This window comes from Neopelma chrysocephalum, unplaced genomic scaffold (genome assembly GCF_003984885.1).
Source record: "Neopelma chrysocephalum unplaced genomic scaffold, ASM398488v2 Primary Assembly neopelma1_96365, whole genome shotgun sequence".
In the NCBI taxonomy this organism is placed as follows: domain Eukaryota; kingdom Metazoa; phylum Chordata; class Aves; order Passeriformes; family Pipridae; genus Neopelma; species Neopelma chrysocephalum.
The window spans coordinates 204,544-224,326 of record NW_020925013.1 but is presented as its reverse complement, the minus strand read 5'-3'; the positions used below and the strand labels follow the sequence as shown (position 1 = coordinate 224,326).

Genomic DNA, 19,783 nt, shown 5'->3' with positions numbered 1-19,783 from the left:
GACTCCAAATATGTTTATGAAGTTGATCTGACATTTAAAGCTGAGTTGGGGCTCCTTTCTTGATTTTGATTTTCAGTCTAAATTCTCAGATCTGAGAGAAGGTGGATGCCTTTAATTGAAAGCTAATGAGAGCTACAGCATCTCACAGAATTACAACCTCACATCTGACCTCCAGAGGCTTATTTTTCATATCCCTGAAAAATAGGGCTGCTGTCTGAGTAGGCCTAGTGATTGGTGTTTTAAGCAACTATGCAGAATAGAAAATCAATCAATGATTCTTTTTCTTCCTGAGTCATGCATAGGTAAGGGACCCAAAAATAGCTATTAGGTTGTTTCATGCCACAACAACCTCTTCTAACACAGCTGCAGAATATTCATGGGAAGTACTTGATAAAATCACCATGATAACATTAGCAGCAACTGTGTTTCTATCTTGAAATGATTCTCAGATGAGAAAAATTATATTAGAGCTAGATGTGAATATATTTGTTTCCTCCTTCATTTTTACATTTCTGGCTGAAAACTATACAATCTGATTATATGCAGTCCTTTTAACTAAATGTTTCTTCTTTTCACTTTTTTTTTTTACTTCAGTCTACAGTTACAATTGCACAAACTTTGAAAATAAAATCTAGTGAACTGTAGAAGAATTAGTGAAATGTAGCAATATCTGTTTCTGTAATTTCCATTAATTATTGGAAGCTTTATGCTAACATCATACTGAGGGAAGACAGACAAGTCAGATGCAAAATGAATGAACACAGCAGTCCTAGAAGTCTCACTGATTGTGTGTATATCTGATAAAACAGATAAAATTCTTGCTTTAACCAACCAGACTGTCATCAAGAGTAGAAAAAAAAAAATCAGCCTCCTTGGTTTGAGAGCCTAAACCCCATTGTTTATGGCTTCTGCTGCTTCCCTTGGCCATTCTGCAGAACTTTAAGCAGATTAATTCATTACACAGCATTTGCCACTATGATGTTTTAACAACTATTTTGGCAGTGCACAAATGATTTGACAGAGGAACGGTGTGAAAATTCCTACCAGAGCAGTAGTCCCAGAACCCCTCTTTCTAGATCATCTGATTGATCTGAATTGTTGTCAGCACTGAGCTGTCATGTGGTGTATCAGAGACCTGACAAAACTCTATTTTGTTGGCCATGTTTAAAAATTTTCATGCTTGATAGAAATTAATGCATGTTCTTTTCTGCCATCAGAGCTTCCACTTATCTAGGACAGATCTTGTGATTAGTGGTATAGAAACGCAGGGGCAATAAAAGAACCATTTTTTTGACATACAGAAAGCTAAGGATGATGACATTTCACCATGAACAAAAGGCCTGTTGCAAAAGCATTACATAAGCAATGCATTTGATATTGTAATGAAAGGGTATTTTTTTAATTTGACAATGCATGCACTACTAGTAAATATCTCTGCAGATGTATGCACAGTTCCAAGACTGCATTTTAATTCCATGAGTTCTGTAATTCTTATAACCTGCCCACCATGATGAATATACACCACTTTGAAATCCTCTTGAATGGTTTGCAGGCTCTGAGTGTAAAGCTCTTGTTCAGAAAACAGCTGAGCAGACATTTGAAAAATTTGGAAGTTAGAGCTGGTAGCAAAATCTGTGCGAGAAGACATAGTACTGGCACTTTCAGCTCCAGCTGGCATTTTCTCCCTTACCTGAACAGGTCGCTGCTCAGATCAGATAGTGATGCATCAAGAGTGAAAGGATTTTGTTATTTAGCTGCAGGACACACAGTATAAGGAGATGTCTTCAAAGGGAGGTGTGTGAAATGCCTGTTTGATGTCCACAGACTTCTGTGACCTTCCTGCAGATAAGAGTATTGTGCTATGCAATAGAAAATGAAAATCACAGCACAAGTTTTCCCTTTTCTATATGCCAGTGAAACCATTGTAGAATATGAGGATGCAGGAAATATGATGGTGTATCTGGTGCTGTGACCCAGCAGCTATGGCAACAACAGATTACCTCAGTCCTCATTTCCATCAATGGCAAGTGATGCAGTGATTTATGCTGGTCCCTCATTCACAAAATGAAAAGCTGCATTTCTGTTCTATGTTACAATTCTAGCAGTAGCAAAGTTAAACAGGGAAGAGACCAACAGTATCTTCTGTTCTGAGAATCAGAAGAAAAAAACCAACATCACTGACAGGAACCGTTTGCTTGTCTTTCATTGTAGTGCAGACCTGTCAAGTCTCATGTGATGAGCATCAGACCTGTTCTTTTAGCAACCGCTTTCTCATTCCGTACTGTGGCATCTCAAGTTCGTGCATCAGCAGCATGCTGTCATGTGGCCTGATGTGCGAGTGTTGTCTGCTGGGATTTTAAGGATTTGCAGAATCTGTCTAGGTGACAAACCCAAGTATCTATACAGCAGTGAAGCATCTTCACCTGTTGCAATTACAACTTCCATGGTTTACCCCATGGCAAGATCCTCTGTACTCTGTCTTCTAGCCTAAAAAGAAGTCCCCACAAATGTTTCTCAATGGGTGTGTATCTGAGATCTGTGCTTGAGACAGATCTTGTCTTGTTTCAGTGCCACATCTGCTATCAACAGAATTCCTAGCTTAATTTTAGAACAGTATTTTGTTAATTTATGCTTGCCTTCTTGATGAAATAATGTTTAAAACTGGAAAGAAGCTTTCCTGAGATCTTTAATCACCATTTTTTTGCTCTCTACATTTCCTGTTTACCTAGTCAAAAGATCTCATACTTTTTTTTTAAAAAAAGAAAAATCTAAAGAAGGCATATCTCAATATTTACATTTTAAAATCATAATCTGGATTTGAAAACATGGCAGACTGAGTCAGGGTAAATGGCCTTTATTCTTCGTGAAAGACTTGTGACTCTCTCTTTTTTTATGTTCTCTGCATCCAGAGTCAAATTTCAGGATAAGTCAAATGGCATGCAGGAATAAAAGAAATATTGTTTTCTAAAAGGTCAGCAGGAAAAAGAAAGCTATATGACATTAAGGAAGAGAACATGAGAAAAAGCATTGTCAAGGCGTATAGATATTTCAAAATGGCTGGATTTTTTTTTTTTTTGTATCTAGCAAGCACGTTTATTTTCTTAAATTAAAAATAGTAAGGATTTGTAAGTTAATCTAAGAATTACAAGAAAGGAACTCTGATCATTATTTAACTGTTTTTGTCTTATTATTCTCCATATTAACTCAGGTTTCTTCTACTTCTGAATCTTACTTACTTGTTAATTTAATAGCATGGCCTACACTTTGAAAGTTTTGAAAGCAGAGAAAATATTTGCTCCTGATACATGCACTGAACTTGTGAAGTAAAAGTTACATAGCATTTGCATTATCTTTACTTATGCAGACCTCCAGTGCAAACCTGAGAAACAGCCTTGTTAATATCTCCATCATTCCAGAATTCATGCATACAAAACAAGTCTCTTGGTCACAAACCAACTGTTTCCTGGTACCTTTATTAGTACAAGTTTTCTCATATTTCATATGCAGCTCTGAAAGTTATTGCTGTGTACTGCAGAATTAGTGAATTAGTTTTGGGAGAAAAACAAGCTGTGTTACAAAGATTGAAAAGTGTCCTAAAATCACACTGTTCTACATCTATATAAGTCAGATTGACTGTACTAACTATCTCACAGGCAGCATGTTCATTCTAGGTTAGCTTTTGTGATAACTTACATTATTTGAATGACTATTTTCCACCACCTAAGAAGAATCAGTATTTCTTTTATTTTCTTTTGTTTGAATTAGCAAATAGTAACTAACTTGTTCTGTGAATCGCATGATCCAGCATTTGGTATGAAATAGAAAAAAATCAGTCTTGTGAGTGTTAGCAAATTAAAAGGAGGTAGTATAATCAATACAGCTGAAAATCTGATGTTCATGACTACTTCTGTGGTGTTCCTACTAATCTTGGTTAAAAAAATTAGATATTATACTAAACTGAGTCCCTTGTATGTTAAAATTTGGTGAAAATAGCTAGCTCATACTAATTATGTTTTAAAGGGAGCTTCAAGTACACCATGCTCCAAAAATGTTAACATATTGTGATCCAGTGACTAGTAATCAACAGAAACTCCTGACTGATGAAAACAGTGCTCTGTGGACAGTATTATCACCACAGCATGACACTGGACTAAGATGCTTGAGGTACAAAAGCTTACTTGTGTCTAGGACCATACTATTTAATTCCAATTCATTTCTTTCCAATGCCCTCTTCAAAAGCCTCTGAAGAAGACAGAAAGAAAAGGACAAAGTTGCTGCCAGACAATAAATGATAGACAAAAATTGGGTAATAAAAAAACACTCCACTATCATCTCTTCAATCAACACACAAAGACAAATAACAGGGCCAGGCTAGATGGAGCCCAGAGCACACTGGTTTAGTGATTGGCATCCCTGCCCGTGGGAGGGGTGTTGAAACTAGGTGATATCTAAGGACCCTTCCAACACAAACCACTCTATGATTCTATGAAATTTCAGTGTTAATTGTGCATTCTTATGACTTCACAAATTAAAGAAAGAAAAAGAAAAGTATTGTGTATGCAGATATGCTGTTTAACATTTTCAGTATAAAAAAAAATCCCATGCTTTACAGAAAGACATGAGACAACATAAAAGCAACACAGCTTTATGTTCTATTGATAGTTCCCTGTATGGAGGTTTTAGGTGAGAGACTGCTTCAAAACTTCAATGCTAAGATAAATGCCAATATAGTTATAAGATGTGGAGGATCTTTGTCTTGGGATAAATTTGGGAACCTGGTATCATTTAAGTCTTGTAATTTCTAATGTATCTGCAGTAAACCTACTTTAAAATTTTAATAGAATAATAAATCCATAGTATCCATTTTCTAAATTCTACAATCCAAAACTTCTCAGAATACTTGAATCTACTGTTTCAAATATCTATTCATCTAAGACCTAAAATGACATTCCAAAATGTGAAATGTTTTATGGAAAGTGATAGTTTAATATATTCAGGATTGTTATATATTTATAATACTTTCTAAAAACAAAACCCCATAAAACAAAGCTTTCATAGGAGAAGCTCTCTCTTTTTCCCTAACTGATTGATAACACATACAACATGCCCTGCTTTCAGAGGGAAATGGGTTGTTACTTATAATTTTTTGGTAGGAATTCACGTAAAATCAATAGTAAGAATAAATTGCATGCATCAAAAAATAAATCAACTCTTAGCTGTTCATACATGCATGCACACATACAGATAGCTTACAATGCTGAGCAAATTCATGATGTTACATGCCCACGATGGCAGAAAGAGCAACATTTCATGTTTCATGCAGGAAAGGGGAGTAAGCCGCAAAAAAATGCACAATGTCTTTGAAAAATACTCCACTTATTTCCTATTTTCATATTATAGTGGAGTAGGTATAAATAGTTGCAAATGAAATAAAAAACTTGCAGAGCTAGAATTTTCTTCTGGCATCCATATTCATGTCTCTATTATGAAGTTTGCTCACGTCACAGCTCCTTTGGGTGATTCACTTTATGCAATATCATGTACGTAGAAGTGGGTAACCCACAGGGCAAGCTGCTGTTTCCATGCTGCCTCAGCCACTGTCCCTGCCCTTTCCTCTGCCTGGGATGTGACCAGCTCTCAAACCTTGGGCAGCCATCCCCAGAGTGAGTCACCCATGGCTCATCTTTACCCTTTCATTAGAGCAGAACATGCCAAATCTTCAGTCTGGCTGCAACACCCTTTACCCTCTATGGACCTGTACATTTGGGTATAGGTTTTGCATTAGAGGATGGGGTTACACTAGGAGTGTCAAGAAGGGATTTAAAGCATCTTGTTGGACAATATAAATCACCACTTCATAATGACATTGCTACAGACATCAAAACCGACTATTATCACCCAGAAGCAATGTCCTCATGTCCACGGGGTACTACTGCCATAGCACAGCAGCACGGCCCGGCCCTGCCTGCTCCTGTTTGTTAACGACTGCAGAAAATCCAAGCGAGGCAACAGACAGCAAGACATCGGGGTGCGATGAGGAGGACGAGTAGGGTCTGTCACTGTGCCCAGCGAGGACATTGACCAGCCTAAGGGCGCTCGGCCTCGCACATCCCCAGTGCCGGCGGCGGATCATAAGGCGCGGCCGGGTGAACGGGACCAGCCCGAGTGCGGGAGCAGGGATAAAGGGCCGGCAGTGGCCCCGCGGCGCGGGCACTGCCAGCTCTCCCCTCCCCCGCCCGCAGAGGGCGCTGTGCAGCGCCACGCCCGGGCCCGGCTGTGCCCGCCCCACTCCATGGAGCGCCTCCGGCAGCCCCCGAGTGCCTCCGCCAGCGCTGCTCCGGCGGCAGCAGTCGGGCCGGAAGGGCAGCGGGACCAGCTCCACCAGCTGCTTCTACGCTCTCCGCCGTAGCACGGGCACAGCGCGACGCCCGTTCCCCAGCCCCAGACCAGCTCGCAAAGAGCCACGCGCGCCCCGCCGCCCCGCCCGCCCCCTGGCCGGGCGCTAAGCACCCCGGGAGCTGTAGTTCCGCCTGCCCGCCCTGGCAGTGGCGGAGCCAGGCAGGGGGACTACGACTCCCGGGGACGCGAGGGACGGAGGGCGGGGCGGGCCGGGGGCGCAGCGGGGACAGCTCCGGTGCTGATCGCGATGCGGGTTTGCCGGCAGAGCCCGGACGGGCGGCGGCGGCGGCTGTCGGTGTGCGGATGCGAGTGGCGGCGGGCGGGCGGCGGGGCCGCGCCCGGCGATGAGGCACGAGGCGCCCATGCAGGTTGGTGCCCCGGCCGGAGCCGAGCGAGGGGAGCGGCGGGACGGGACAGGCGCCTCTTCTGCCGGGAGGAGAGGACGAGGACACACCCCTGGCGTGCAGGGGCCCGCGATCTGTGCGAGGGGCCGTGTCCCCATGAGGGGTCTGCCCGCCGCGGCGCAGGGGGGCGGCGGGTCTCCAGGCGTCACAGCCCTGCGGTGGCCACCACCCCGCCGCCCTGGCCGCGGGCGGGTTTCGAGGCACATTGGGCTCGCAGCTGTCCTGGGAGTGACTGGGTGTCAGTTGTTGGGTGATTAGGTGTATCGAGGCCCTACTGGGAAGTTGTCACGACCCCTCCATCTGTTTATTCGAGGAGGAGTTAGTTATCCATCTGCATCGGGCAGAGGTGGCTCTTGGCTAGAGCAGGGGGTAGCAAAGAGGTGGCCCCTTTTCAGCAGTTTTTTAATGTATGGAAAAGATATAATGCCCCATAGCACTGGAGTAGAAGGTGCTGTACAGATACAAGTTACATTGCGCAGTTTTTAGCAGTTTCTAGGTTGTTTACTCGAAGCAGTTAATACTGGTGAACTGTACTTCAGTTATGAATTAGGACCTAGTTTGTAATCATATGCAGAAGCTCTGGAGCCCCTAGACTATACATTCGAACACATGACTGTTTTTTAGTAGAAAAGTGGATTGGTAACCATCACTTTGCAATCAAGTACAAAGAGCACTTTTGCAGTCTGCTGTGATTTAGGTGATGAACTGCAGCCCTGTTAGCTAATGTTTTTCATGCTGGATATCTACTCTGACAGTAATAAAATTTCAGTCTACAGGGAAGATCTGCATCCTTTTGCATGCTACACGCATATGTCAGAACTGTTTATGTGGTATTTTCCATTTATTCACACATGTTTATTGAGCTACTGAAGTCATGTTTACTATGTATTAGTTTTGGAGAGCGTTTCATTAAATGGAAATTTTTCTACTAAAGGGTGACAACTGTAGATTGGTCTCTACTGTATCTGACATTTTTGACAGGTTGTTGAATTCACTGAAGTTCTTATATAGTTGTGGAAACAAAATGGTGGTGCAACATTAAAACAGAATCTATGGAAAGGAGAGTCCAGATATTAAAAAAAAAAAACCACCAAAAAAAACTGTACCTGACAATCAAAGAATGGTTTCTTGGTTTTTTCACAGATTGTCAGAACAAGTGGAATTATTGAGTAAAAGTCAGTAGAAAACACAGCCTCAGTATAAAAAGAGACAGCAGAATGCTATAAACTCCCCTGTAAATTCTGTTTTTTCAAGATTGCTGACATGGTAAATCAGTGTCGTATTTAATCCACAACTACAATTGTATGCATCTGGATTTTTCCAGAATGTGAAAATGCAGTCTGGCAGAGAGAGTTTGATTTTCAGTTGTGATTTTGAGGGTTTTATTTTCTTTCTACTACTTACACTATTCCCTTCATACTCAAATATTATTCCTATAAAAGATTCCAGTAAGACAATTTTCTTTTGTAGATTCTTCTTCTTAAGAATCTTGTTTTCCAGCATTAGGCTAATATAGTTGAACCTTTTTCAAATGTGGCTTAGACTGGCTGAACTAATTGTTTGATTTATCTCTTTTAGGTATGTGATTTCCTATTGCATGAAACAAATGTAGTTGCTTCTTTGCACACAACAGATGTATGGAACAGTCTGTTGCAGAGCTATCATCTCTGAATTGTAGAGCAAAAGAAAAAGTGATCAAGTATATGTCTTTTGATCATGACAAAAACAACTTAGAGGAGAGTGTAAGCATTTTTTTCCATTTCCATACCAAGCAATAATTTAAAAGAAATCTAAAATGTTAAAACATTTTAGCAGGATGAAAAAAACCAGAATGAGCACTTGTCCTATATTTGTGAATTCTTTCTTTCAATTGCAAGCTCATGCCATTTCTCTGAAGACAGGAAGGGCCAACAATTAGCACAAAGGCAGTCCTTCCAGAAAAGAGTGGCCTGGTGTGAAAGTTTGCTGTTGTCATCTGCTGCATGTAACTGGATCTGGGTCACAGTTTGTGACTACTTTTCATTTTTCTAGCCATGTTTTAAGAACAGATATCAGTCTTAGTAGTGCTTATGGCTGTGGAGAAGTCTTAAGTTCAGAAGTCAAAATTAATGAGTTCTCTTTTCTGTGAAAGATTGAATTCTGTATGGTTTCTGCATATTCTTCCAAGAGTTCGTCTGAAGTACTTGAAATGTCTATGTATCTCTCAGTAGCTTCCCTAAGGGTTTCATGGTACTTTCAAAGGTGAAGGTTCAGTGGGAAATTCTCAGTGATTCATACACCCATTCACTCACTTCTAGTTTCACTCCTTATCTGATTGTAGCATGCAGATTTCCCACATACCTGCACTTTGCCAAAATACAAAAAGAACTGTAGTTTGGATAACATGTTCTTAGTGTTTATTAGTGCATATGGACATTAATGGTGGCAGTTTGTAGAAAATGCTAGATCTCTGGAGACACTCTCGCTTGCCAGGACATCAGGTATTTTTTTTCCTTAGCTTTTCATGTCCTGTTGTCACTGGCAGTGGTTATGTCCAGACAAGATAGATTTATAACAGACACATGCAAACACAATGGAGAAGGGCAATAGCAAGCAAAAAGGCTGCTTACAGATATTGAAGAAGTATTATAAAATTATGATGAGAAAAGCCCAGTCAAATCTATTAGATGTAGGAGTTTGCATGGCAATTCAGCTCCCATCACTCAGCAAAATTATTAGATATGTCAGTCTCAATTCAAAATAGAAGCACTGGAGTACAAGAGCCTGCCAAGCCACTGACTTCACAGAGAAACTTATATGCACCTTTTTGTTAACTGATTAAACTGCATCTGGAGTTTGTAGTCCCCTTTCTGTCATTACCTGCTTTTGGAAGCGTACTGTAGAAACTCACTCCCATGCTGGTTAGATACTTACTAATATCCAGCACAGAGGCACTCAGGGCTAGTTTATACTCACTTGTTAATATCCAGTGTCTGCTCCAGTTTATATTAGTCTAAATAGTTCTCATTGCATGATGGCCAGATTACTATCAAGCAAAACAAGCTCATGTTTTGCTTACTGTTTTTTGCGCCTTTTGTTTCATTTGATTTTGATTTTTTTTTAATTTTTATTTTTTTGTCATAAGATAAGCTCTTCCTTCTTGTAATCTTCTTAATAACCTTTCTGTGTATTTTCCTCTTTGAACACAGGTTTCATAAACACACTTGACCAGAATTGTCACTAATGCTGTCTCAACAGGGCCCTAGACAGTGGCATTAGTATTTCACTTTGTCTCTTGGTCTGATGCAACTGCTCTGGCAAATGAGGAGTTACCCAGTCTTTCCTAGTCTCATGCCTCTGAGTGCTGTACTAACCAGAACAAATGGCAGAAGCCTTTAGCCATCTCGTCTTCATTCTCTTTCATACCCCCTGGTAAATCCAAATTAATTTCTCCCGGAGTACCTGGGCTGACACAGCTTTTATTTTTTCTTGTCAGAGCTGCACTATTTTGGTGGCCCCTTAACGGCCTGTGTTAGATTAACCTGTTTAGGACTGTATCTCTGGTTTTGCCACTATTTGGAGAAAGAGATTTTAATGTACTATCTAGACTGGTAACTAGAAATATGTTTCTTAAGCTACCCTTTCCATGGAGAAAGTAAATTTCCAGAACTGTTTTTTAGTTACCCTAAATTCTACTGTCCTGGGCAGCTGCTACCAGTGTGGCCACAGTCATGATAGTTCTGTTGATATGAAGCAAATAGAGCTTCTTTGAAGTGTTTTAGACCTCACCTTTCAGTATCTTTTTGATATTTCCCAACTTGGCATTTCAGTGTGCTGTTTAAAAAAAACTTTGCCTTTCTAACTACGTTTCAGACTGTAGTTAGATCGTGATATGTTTACAGATATACATGACTCTAACCTCATAATACCTTGAAGCAGATAAGCTTCTCCTGATGCTGCCAAGTTCATTAGTTTACAAGCTGTGCTCTGCAGATGGCTGGCAATCAGTAAATTCCAAATAAGTGGCCGGTGTTGTCTACTGAACTCTGTTAAGCCTTATTAATTGGTCAGTTAAAAAATAGATGATAAGGATTTGTGAGAATTAGCTGTGGTCTGCATCTGTGGATACTGATGTATTCGTTGAGATCCCACCAAAAGCACAGGAGGTTAAGCAACTTGACCAAGGTGTAGGAAAGAAGAAAACAAAAGTCATAGGATGCCTCTGAAAGAGTTAAGAATAAAATCCAATGTCTATATTATTAGTCTGATATTTTACCTAGAAAATAATTAATTTCTTCATGACTGGGTTATATTGCCACAATGTACATATATATATATGTGTATATATATATAAAAGAGCATTGTGATAACATTTTAACTACTTTAATGATGTAATTTGATCTACACATGAAAGACAACTAATGTGCAGTGTCACTCACTTGCACATCCTGTGTACAGTTTGGTGAATTACAGTCATTGTATTTTTCCATCGTATTCCATTGTTTCAATATCCATTTGTTATGTTTGACTAATCATATTTGACAAAGGCAGAAAGATCACCTTGCAAAAGGCTACATGTACAGGGAACTCTGTTTTTATTAAAATATCAACTAAAGTCAGTTTCTTTTTAGAAAGATAGAAATGTATATATTTCTACCCTGTATCTAGAAAAGGACTGTTGCTCTTTCCATTGCGACCAAATTGTTCTAAAATAAACCTGCCATTTGTGTCTGGTCAGTGTCATTTCACTTTAATCCGATTCAAAGGATCTGTTAAAAAGAACCTCAGTTACCCCTCCTTCAGGGGTGGGTTGTAACAATACTGTTTATAGAAAAGCGGTCTTGCTCTTTGAAACAACTGTAAATTAGCTAGTCAGTGTCTGTCTATCCTTACTGTAGATAGAAACAAGGCATTTTCCCTGGGCTTACTATTGATCTTTTCCTTTAAGACATGCCTGTTATTAGAGTTGTTAAAAGAAAACAGTATATTTGTGAAAGGCATATAGGAATGAATTTCAGTATTTTCAGTCTCAGGTTTTCTTGCCTTTTGCGTCATATTTTCCATGGGCAATTCATCCTGTGTTAAGCATCCAGAGTGGGGTGCGCATAAAAGTCCAAACTGAAGTCATGTACAGGCCAAGGAGGTCATAGCATGCTGCTCTGCTGAAAAGCTGTTCAAATTCTATCAAAGAATGAGGTCCTTGAAGGCATAAAGAATAAAAGAACCAAATGATTTGTTATTATTATGAAGGTGGCAGGTAAACACACAGTTTTTCAGACATTTGTTCTCAACCCTGCTGTGTTTTCACCTGTTCTTTTGGGATCAAGGAAACAGCTGAACATGAGACTTGAAAAGTATCTGGATCTGATATAGAAAACTCTGCTTAATGATTAAACTTGCCTAAGTCCATAAATAATACTCGTTTAAGGAATTTAGAGATGTGCTGTAAGCAGGGAAACGCACAAAGCCATCCTTTTTTGTCCTTGTACCATATTCAAGCTGGCAACATAGCTCCTTCCAGCTTTGATAACGAACAGGCATGTGAGACTTCTTGACTATAGGTTTTCTGTTAGTTGTCTTGAGATTAGATTTCCCAGTGGGCTCTCAAGGCTGTCCTAAGTCCTCTAGGAGATGGCTTGAGACTGCCTTTGGTGCTAACACCCTGATGCATGTAGGGATATGAATAGGGACTCATTCTACAAAAAAACCCAAAACAAACCAAACAACCAAGTTTGCAATTTGCTAATGAAAATAACCTTATGAATTTTCTCTTCGATTTTACTAATAAGGGCCAAATTGTACTGAAGAGAGAACTCAATGTGTTTTGTTGGAAGTGATGCTTGTTTAATATATCCATTTAATATTTGAGAAAAGAACTTTGTCAAAATAAAGGCAAGAGTTTTGCTTTATGGAAACAGAATATCATAATATTAGAGAGGTTTATTTGGTTCTCATCTATGTATGTAATGTTTAATTAGAGGTCAGAACAGGGCTTTCCTAGTGGTTGTTTCCAGCATTGTGTCCAAAGGAGAACATATCATCAGCACTAGCTTCTTCACATTTCTTTTACAAATGCCTCCAACAGTAGGGACAAGTACTGTTAGGAATGAACTGACATATTAATACATAAGGAAGTGGACTACAGTGCATTCCATATTTACTTTAAGTCAGCAGCTTGCATTTAAGAAGGAGAAGTACTTCAGGCTTATTCACAAGGCTGGAGAGGATCACGTGTGTAGATTTCCCTTACAGCAGAAAAATAGAGATTCCTCTAGAGTATCATTTAGAACAGGAGCCTAATGTAAATTGTGCTTGGAAGAATCTGTCTCTTTGCTTACTACAAAATGAGTGAGTTTTGGAAGTAATGGCAAAACCTTAGCACCTGTGCTGAGTTTATTGTGTCTTCACACTAGTGTAGGCACTTCATGGCTAGGCTTCGCGAACAAAGATTCGGGGAGTGTAGGCACTAGTACTTTTCTAAAACTCATTTGGGTTTTGGACACAAGAAAGGATCATTATCAGTAGTCTAGGAAGACTGGCTCTCTAGGCTAAAATTAGTCTCTCCAAACGGTTTGAATTACTAACAATACCTCACTAATCCTCTTGGAGAAATTAGTCCTTTCCTATACCTTTTTTTAAAAGAAATTTTAATCAAACTATTGCATGGATAGTGCACATAACCACATTATTTTAGAGGAGCACTGAAATTTCTCTGTGGGTGAAGTCTATGTTTAAAACTACCCATGGGAAACACATTCTTATTCAGGAAGGCTACACAATGTACAAGGTTTAGGAGGGCTATTATTAGATTCCAGGTCTCCTGATTTCTCTGCTCACTGAATTATACTGTTTCTGAAGTGTTAGGCATTAAAGTAAGTGTGGATGAATTGTAAGCCACATAGGACTGAGGGCAGCAAATGGAATGAAAGATAAGACCTCTTTTTGTAAATCTTAAGCAAGCTGAAGAAGCTACATGGAAGTCTTCTTAGGAGATAAAATCAAAAAAGAATATGATGCTCCTTCTTGCAACAAGTGGTGACTACTGACTTCAGCTGCTGCATAGCAGAGAGAAGCCAGAAGGGTGATGAAAGAGACTGCTGGGGCAAGGGCACAGGTTACACACTGGCATCTGCAGCCACTGCAGTCTTTTGCAGTCTGATGGACTTCGTTGACTTACCGTTGCAAATCGTACACAACATTAGCATGGCCTTTACTGCTTTATAGCCAGTTGTGATTAGACTGGTATAGACAGCATTTGATTTTCTTTTTCTCATGTTCTAAGCAAAATATCCCCAAATAGTTATACAGTAAGGGAGAGTAGGGAAGGTTTTTGTCTTTCCTATAGAAATCAGAAAGCTGAAAGATTAGTAATGTGTATGTTTGGTAATGTTTAGGGTTTTGAACTACAGCTTCTTTGTTGCATGCCTGTGGAAGAAGTGATTAAATTTCAAGGCCAATGTAAATACTCAGGTTGCAAGCATGTAGGTTCCCAAGGCTACATTTAATGAAGAAGGTAATTCTGAAATCAAATTCTGAAATCAAATGGTCACTACTATATTATATATTAAATATATATCTTACACTAAATTTTCTTTTAAAAGCTTCCTACTTCCATGGTCTTCTTTGGGACTTTTTGTCCCCACTCCTATAAGCCTCTTCAGTAGCCCAAAGAAGCTGGCATACTGGCATTCTGTGCTATGAAACAGCAGTTAGCTCAGAAAATTTATGTGCTAATTAAAATTCTGCTAAGAAGGTGGATCAGTGTACAGCCCTCACTCTGGTTCCGGCTGTCCTTTCTGATTGCCCAAATGCACTCTCAGATGCCTGATTTAGAAAGCTTTTACATGACCTGCTTTTCTGTAAACCTTTTTGTTCGGATATGGTATCTGTCCTGTCTCAAATCAGTATGCAAAAGTGTTGCCCTGAGAATAATCACATTCAAAAAACTTAAGGTCTGCCCCAGGCTCTCAAAATACTTGAGATTTTTTTTTTAGAAACCATGTGAGGTGTCCCTGCACGTAACTGCCACTTATGATGATGTTGCATTAACACTGGAAATTCAAAAAACTATAGAATATACTAGTACTAGAAAAAAATCAAGACCTTATTTTAGGGGTATATACTCAACTCACTGTTTAATCGTATAATAATTAAAATCTGGTGAAGGCAAAATGCTTTGAGTGAGTTTATAGGCATGGCAAAAGACAAACATATTTACAGTAAAATAAATGGTTCAAGAATTTTATTAAGTGTAAAACTTACTCAGCTTTTACTTGGAAATACACCTACTATGTCATAAAGCAGCACTGATGTCTTATATCTTTCTTGTACAAGTGAAGTATCTTCATCTATATTCTGGCAGTCACTTTCATTCATCACATTTTCTGAAGTCAGATCTTCTTAGTTGTGTACTCAGAAACTGCCCTGGATTTTTAGTGTTATTGCTTTTTGTTTTGGTACTAGTCACCAGTGATGCTTACATCCTCTTTTGTTACCAGAACTATTACTAGATAAATTAATCATAAAAAAAGAGTTAGATCTCTGTGAACTTCAAGAAGAAGTACACATTAGTAATATTTCAAGTAGGTGTTCTTCTTGAACTTCATTGATACATGGTATGAAAAACTCCAATAAAATCTAAATGTTTTGAGTTTTGTATGATACAAGAAACCATAAACTATTTCTTTTTATTTTGAATTACAGATGTCATCCGTTCAAGATTCCAAATATGGCCAGAAAGATACATCTGACCAGAACTTTGATTACATGTTCAAACTGCTTATTATCGGCAGCAGCAGTGTTGGGAAAACCTCATTTTTGTTTCGATATGCTGATGATTCCTTTACGTCTGCATTTGTAAGCACGGTTGGGATCGATTTCAAAGTAAAAACAGTTTTCAAAAATGAAAAAAGAATTAAGCTCCAGATTTGGGTAAGCTAAAAATAATAATTCTGTGAATTAAGCAAACTGTAGCAGTTTGATAGCATTTACACCACTGCAGGTTTAGATTGAATGTCATAACCCTTATATTGATAGAGAGAGAGAGCACACAGTAATGAAAAAGCATTTAATTATTTCCTGTGTAATTTTTCTGTCTTGAATAATAGAATGCAGACAGTATTTTTAAGGTATTGAAGTACAGTGATTATATATTCTGAATTAAATTCCTTTAGGAAATAATACAGGTTAACACATATTGATGTCTGTGCAGTGAGATATAAACAGCTTTGCAATATATAGGCTATTGAAAGTTATAAACGTTGTATCAAAGTACCTTGAAATATCAGTTTTAGGGTCTGGTGTGTTCCCATAACAAATTATGAATTCATGTAGAAGCTATAGTGAATGCATAACAGAAGGTATAACTTTTTACTCTGTTACTTACGTTTGTCATCCTGATCACCTGAAGCAACATCCTTCTTCTGCTGAGGAATACTGCAAAGGTATAGTGTTGCTAAGGCATACAAAACCCCTCATTCCTTGCCTACACCCTAGAGATGATAGAATGATGCCTAATGTAGAAAAGTGTGATGCCAGGGAATAGATGAAACGAAATGATATCCAAAACTTATTTCATATAATAATAGAATATTCTGAGTTGGATAAGACCCACAAGGATCATTGAACGCCTCACCTGGCCCTGCACAGGACAGCCCCAAGAATCACACTTTGTGCCAGAGCACGTTATCCAAACATTTCTTGCACTCAGACGGGTTAGGTGCTGTGACCACTTCCCTGGGGAGCCTGTCCCAACGCTCAACCACCTTCAGGGTAAAGAACCTTTTCCTAATATCCAACCTAACCCAACCGACTCAGCTTCAGGCCATTCCCTCAGGTCCTGTCACTGGTCACCACAGAGGAGAGGCAGTGCCTGCCCCTCCACTTCCCTTCATGAGGAAGTTGTAGGCTGCAATGAGGTTTCCCCTCAGTCTCCTCTTCTCCAGGCTGAACACACCAAGTGCCCTCAGCCACTCCTCATATGGCTTCCCCTCAAAGCCCTTCAACATATCCATGGCCCTGCTTTGGAAGCTCTCTAATAGCTTGATGACCTTCTTATATGGAGGCATCCAAACCTACACACAATATTCTGAGGAGGCATCCAAAACTACACACAAAACTACACCAGTGTAGAGCAGAGCAGGACAATCCCCTCGTCTTGCCAATGATGCTGCGCCTGATGCACCCCTGGATTTGGCTGGATATATGACAGATTTGTTGATGCTTACATCTGCTAGTTCTTGGGTGTAACTCACTAAAAGGAGAGGGAGGAATAGCAGGACATTTAATAATGTGAGACCTGGAGTTAACGCTTCAGGTCTTCGCTATCTTCCTGGGGTGCTTGAAGATTTTGAGCAGTGTTTCCTTGGTGAGATATTCGTAACAGTTGAGGTTTTTTTGGTTCATGAATACAAGTAATTTAAAATTCATTTAATGATGGGCAGTCATTAAATCTCAGAAAACCTTAGATCAAATCTGAGCAGTTATTTGAACATTATTTGAACAGCAGATAAATTGAGTATCTTTTTAATATGGCACAAAGGAGAATTTTCCAGAGCTTCCTAGGGTCTATCTCATTCAGGTTTTTTTAGATAGGCTTCAGCCCTTGATATATCAATTTGTGCCCTCTAGGAACATACATGTTTTGCTTCTCAATCTTTTTAAGCTTAGGTTATTGCTATTGTCATTAGCGAAATAGCACTACATACTAGGTAACTGTATATCATATGCATGCTTTCACTTAGTAACATGCTGGTTTTGTTGTAGTAATGTTGGAGATCACATCAACATTGCCTTTCTTTTTAATAATGGAGCAATTAAATTGTGTTCATATTATAGTCTTTACACAGTTCTTATTTTAATCACTAAGTATCCACTAGAATAGATTTTATTGTTCATGTCTCTCCTAGCAAAAGCAGCAATGCTAGTTTATGATGTTGTAGTAATGTGATTAGCATATTTTTTGTCTCTTCACGTCAGACTACAAATATGTGCTTGGCTCAAAGTTGTCCAGTGATCTAGATGTGTTCAGGTCTATCCACAGCATAGAGGGGATGTAGCAGTAGAAATCTTTCCAGCTGGAATGAACTTCCAGATCTAGCAAAATCTGCATTTTGTTGTTCTTTGCATGACATTAACATTCAGAGTCCAAACACGCTCTGACAGTCCTTGCCTGAAAAAACCTGCAACTAAAATGAGTGAAACAAACCCAACAACTCCATGTCCCTTACAGAAGAGGAAAGAGAGGCACAGAGCATAGAAGCGACCTTCCTGCTTCAACTTTAGGTAAAGAGTCACATGCCAGGATGTAGGCACATGATGTAGGATTAGAGACAAGACTTCAGATTGTACATTCATGCTAAAGATTTTTATCCTAGCCAGCATTGCATCTTTCTTTGTGGTAGGGTGTTTTTTTTCCCCACTAAATTTTTAATGCCAGTTCTTAAAAGGTCTTGTCATTGCCAAATCAACTCAAATTGCACAGCTCACTATAGGTGTTTAGATGGAGTATTTTGCATTGAAGCATTGCTTTGCAGTTAACCTTGCTAGTAAATTGGTTGACTGTTGCACTTCTGGGACCTTCAATAAAGTCAGTAAATAAGCAGAGTCTCAGAAAGCTATTCTAGTGCACAAAATCTGAAGTAGAGCACTGTTACCCCTTCTCATAAGCTATATCAACAGCTTATTGTTCTTAAAATGTAGTATCTATATATGTAACTTGTGTCTATATTATGTTATATTATTATTTTTCTTGTGTTATGCAGATATCTTTCTAAAATGAAGAATACTCCTGCAATATCCATTTGAATTTCAAACTGCACATATTAAAGACTGTTTATATTAGATAAAATATAAAATTGAGCGAGTCATACTGAGTGTGATTTGATGTTAATACTGAGTAGAACATGCATGAGGTTATAACACTTCCTTCAAAATCAGTGGCAAAGAATTTGATGGCATCGTGTGATAACATTCAGCATAAATGAAATAAAGTATTATCAAAAATCTCACAGTTTTGTATAGTCAGAAGAAGCTGGAAGTGCGACTTTAAAATGTGTTCTGAATGACAAGATCAGAACTGAATTACTTTACCATGCACTTAAGTGAAGGAATATGTGGAATGATGCTGCTCTGATGTCCTTGCCTGGCAGTAAAGTGCAGAAAGTGTAAATAGTAATGCTGTTAAGCCACTAAAATTCCCTAGGTAGAGCACATTTGTCCTGTTACAATTTTGTACACATTCCTCTAGGGTAGGCATTTAAACTTCCTGTTTAATAGTGCTTTCAGCATGATACTTGGTGTTCAACTGGGAGTATGTTGGAGCTTGATGATTTCCAGAGAATAAGATTTTCGTATGCTTAGCAGGGAAGGACGCAAGTTTGTTGAAAAGTCAATATGGGCATTGAAGGAAGCAGAGTCATTACTTATTAATAAAATTCACAGTGTGATTATCACAGATGAACTAGGAAGGGTTAAGAGGTTGAAGGCGGTGCTGTCTTTCATATTCGGATGCCCTGCAGGTCTTTAGTTTGTTTGAGGTTTTTCTTGCTTGGAGGGAATGGTGTCTTATTCTTGAATAAGATTTCAAAGAAGAATTGTCTTCTTTCATTGTTCAAGTCAGAGAGGATGGGGCTCAGTCTAGTCCTTGTTATTACATCTATTCATGTGGTAAGAAAGAGCCTGCTGGAAGCACTGTAACATTTGCTGGTTTTCCTCCTGAGCCAAACACCTGCTTTCACACAATATTTATTACTGGGTTTGAGAGAGGTTCGGAGTTCAAGTGCTAAATTCATTAATGATAGCACATTACCATGTCATAGGACCATGAGCAGGCTCTGAAATTTTGTTTCATTGCATATTATAAATACGACAACCTGGTATGGATGTTAGGAAGACATAATATTAACATGTTTCTTACCTTTTAGAGGAGAGCAATCCATAAAAATTGTGGTTTTACATCAAAAGGTGTTGATTTCTCAGTTGAAACTAAAAAAAAAAAGAAT

At 39.1% G+C, this 19,783-nt stretch overlaps 1 protein-coding gene across 2 annotated transcripts in view; it reads left to right on the top strand.

Annotated features, from left to right (window-relative positions):
* The first annotated feature begins 6,634 nt into the window (after nucleotides 1-6,634).
* The window catches only part of RAB3C (RAB3C, member RAS oncogene family), a 145,324-nt gene continuing 132,175 nt past the window's right edge, over nucleotides 6,635-19,783 (top strand). The window contains exons 1-3 of one of the 2 annotated variants that reach the window (XM_027708590.1): nucleotides 6,635-6,767; nucleotides 12,572-12,674; nucleotides 15,486-15,713. In XM_027708590.1, the coding sequence (XP_027564391.1) occupies nucleotides 15,486-15,713 (228 nt within the window). In that variant the 5' untranslated portion in view covers nucleotides 6,635-6,767; nucleotides 12,572-12,674. The remainder of the gene's footprint in view (nucleotides 6,768-12,571; nucleotides 12,675-15,485; nucleotides 15,714-19,783) is intronic. The other variant, XM_027708589.1, reaches the window with a different exon arrangement.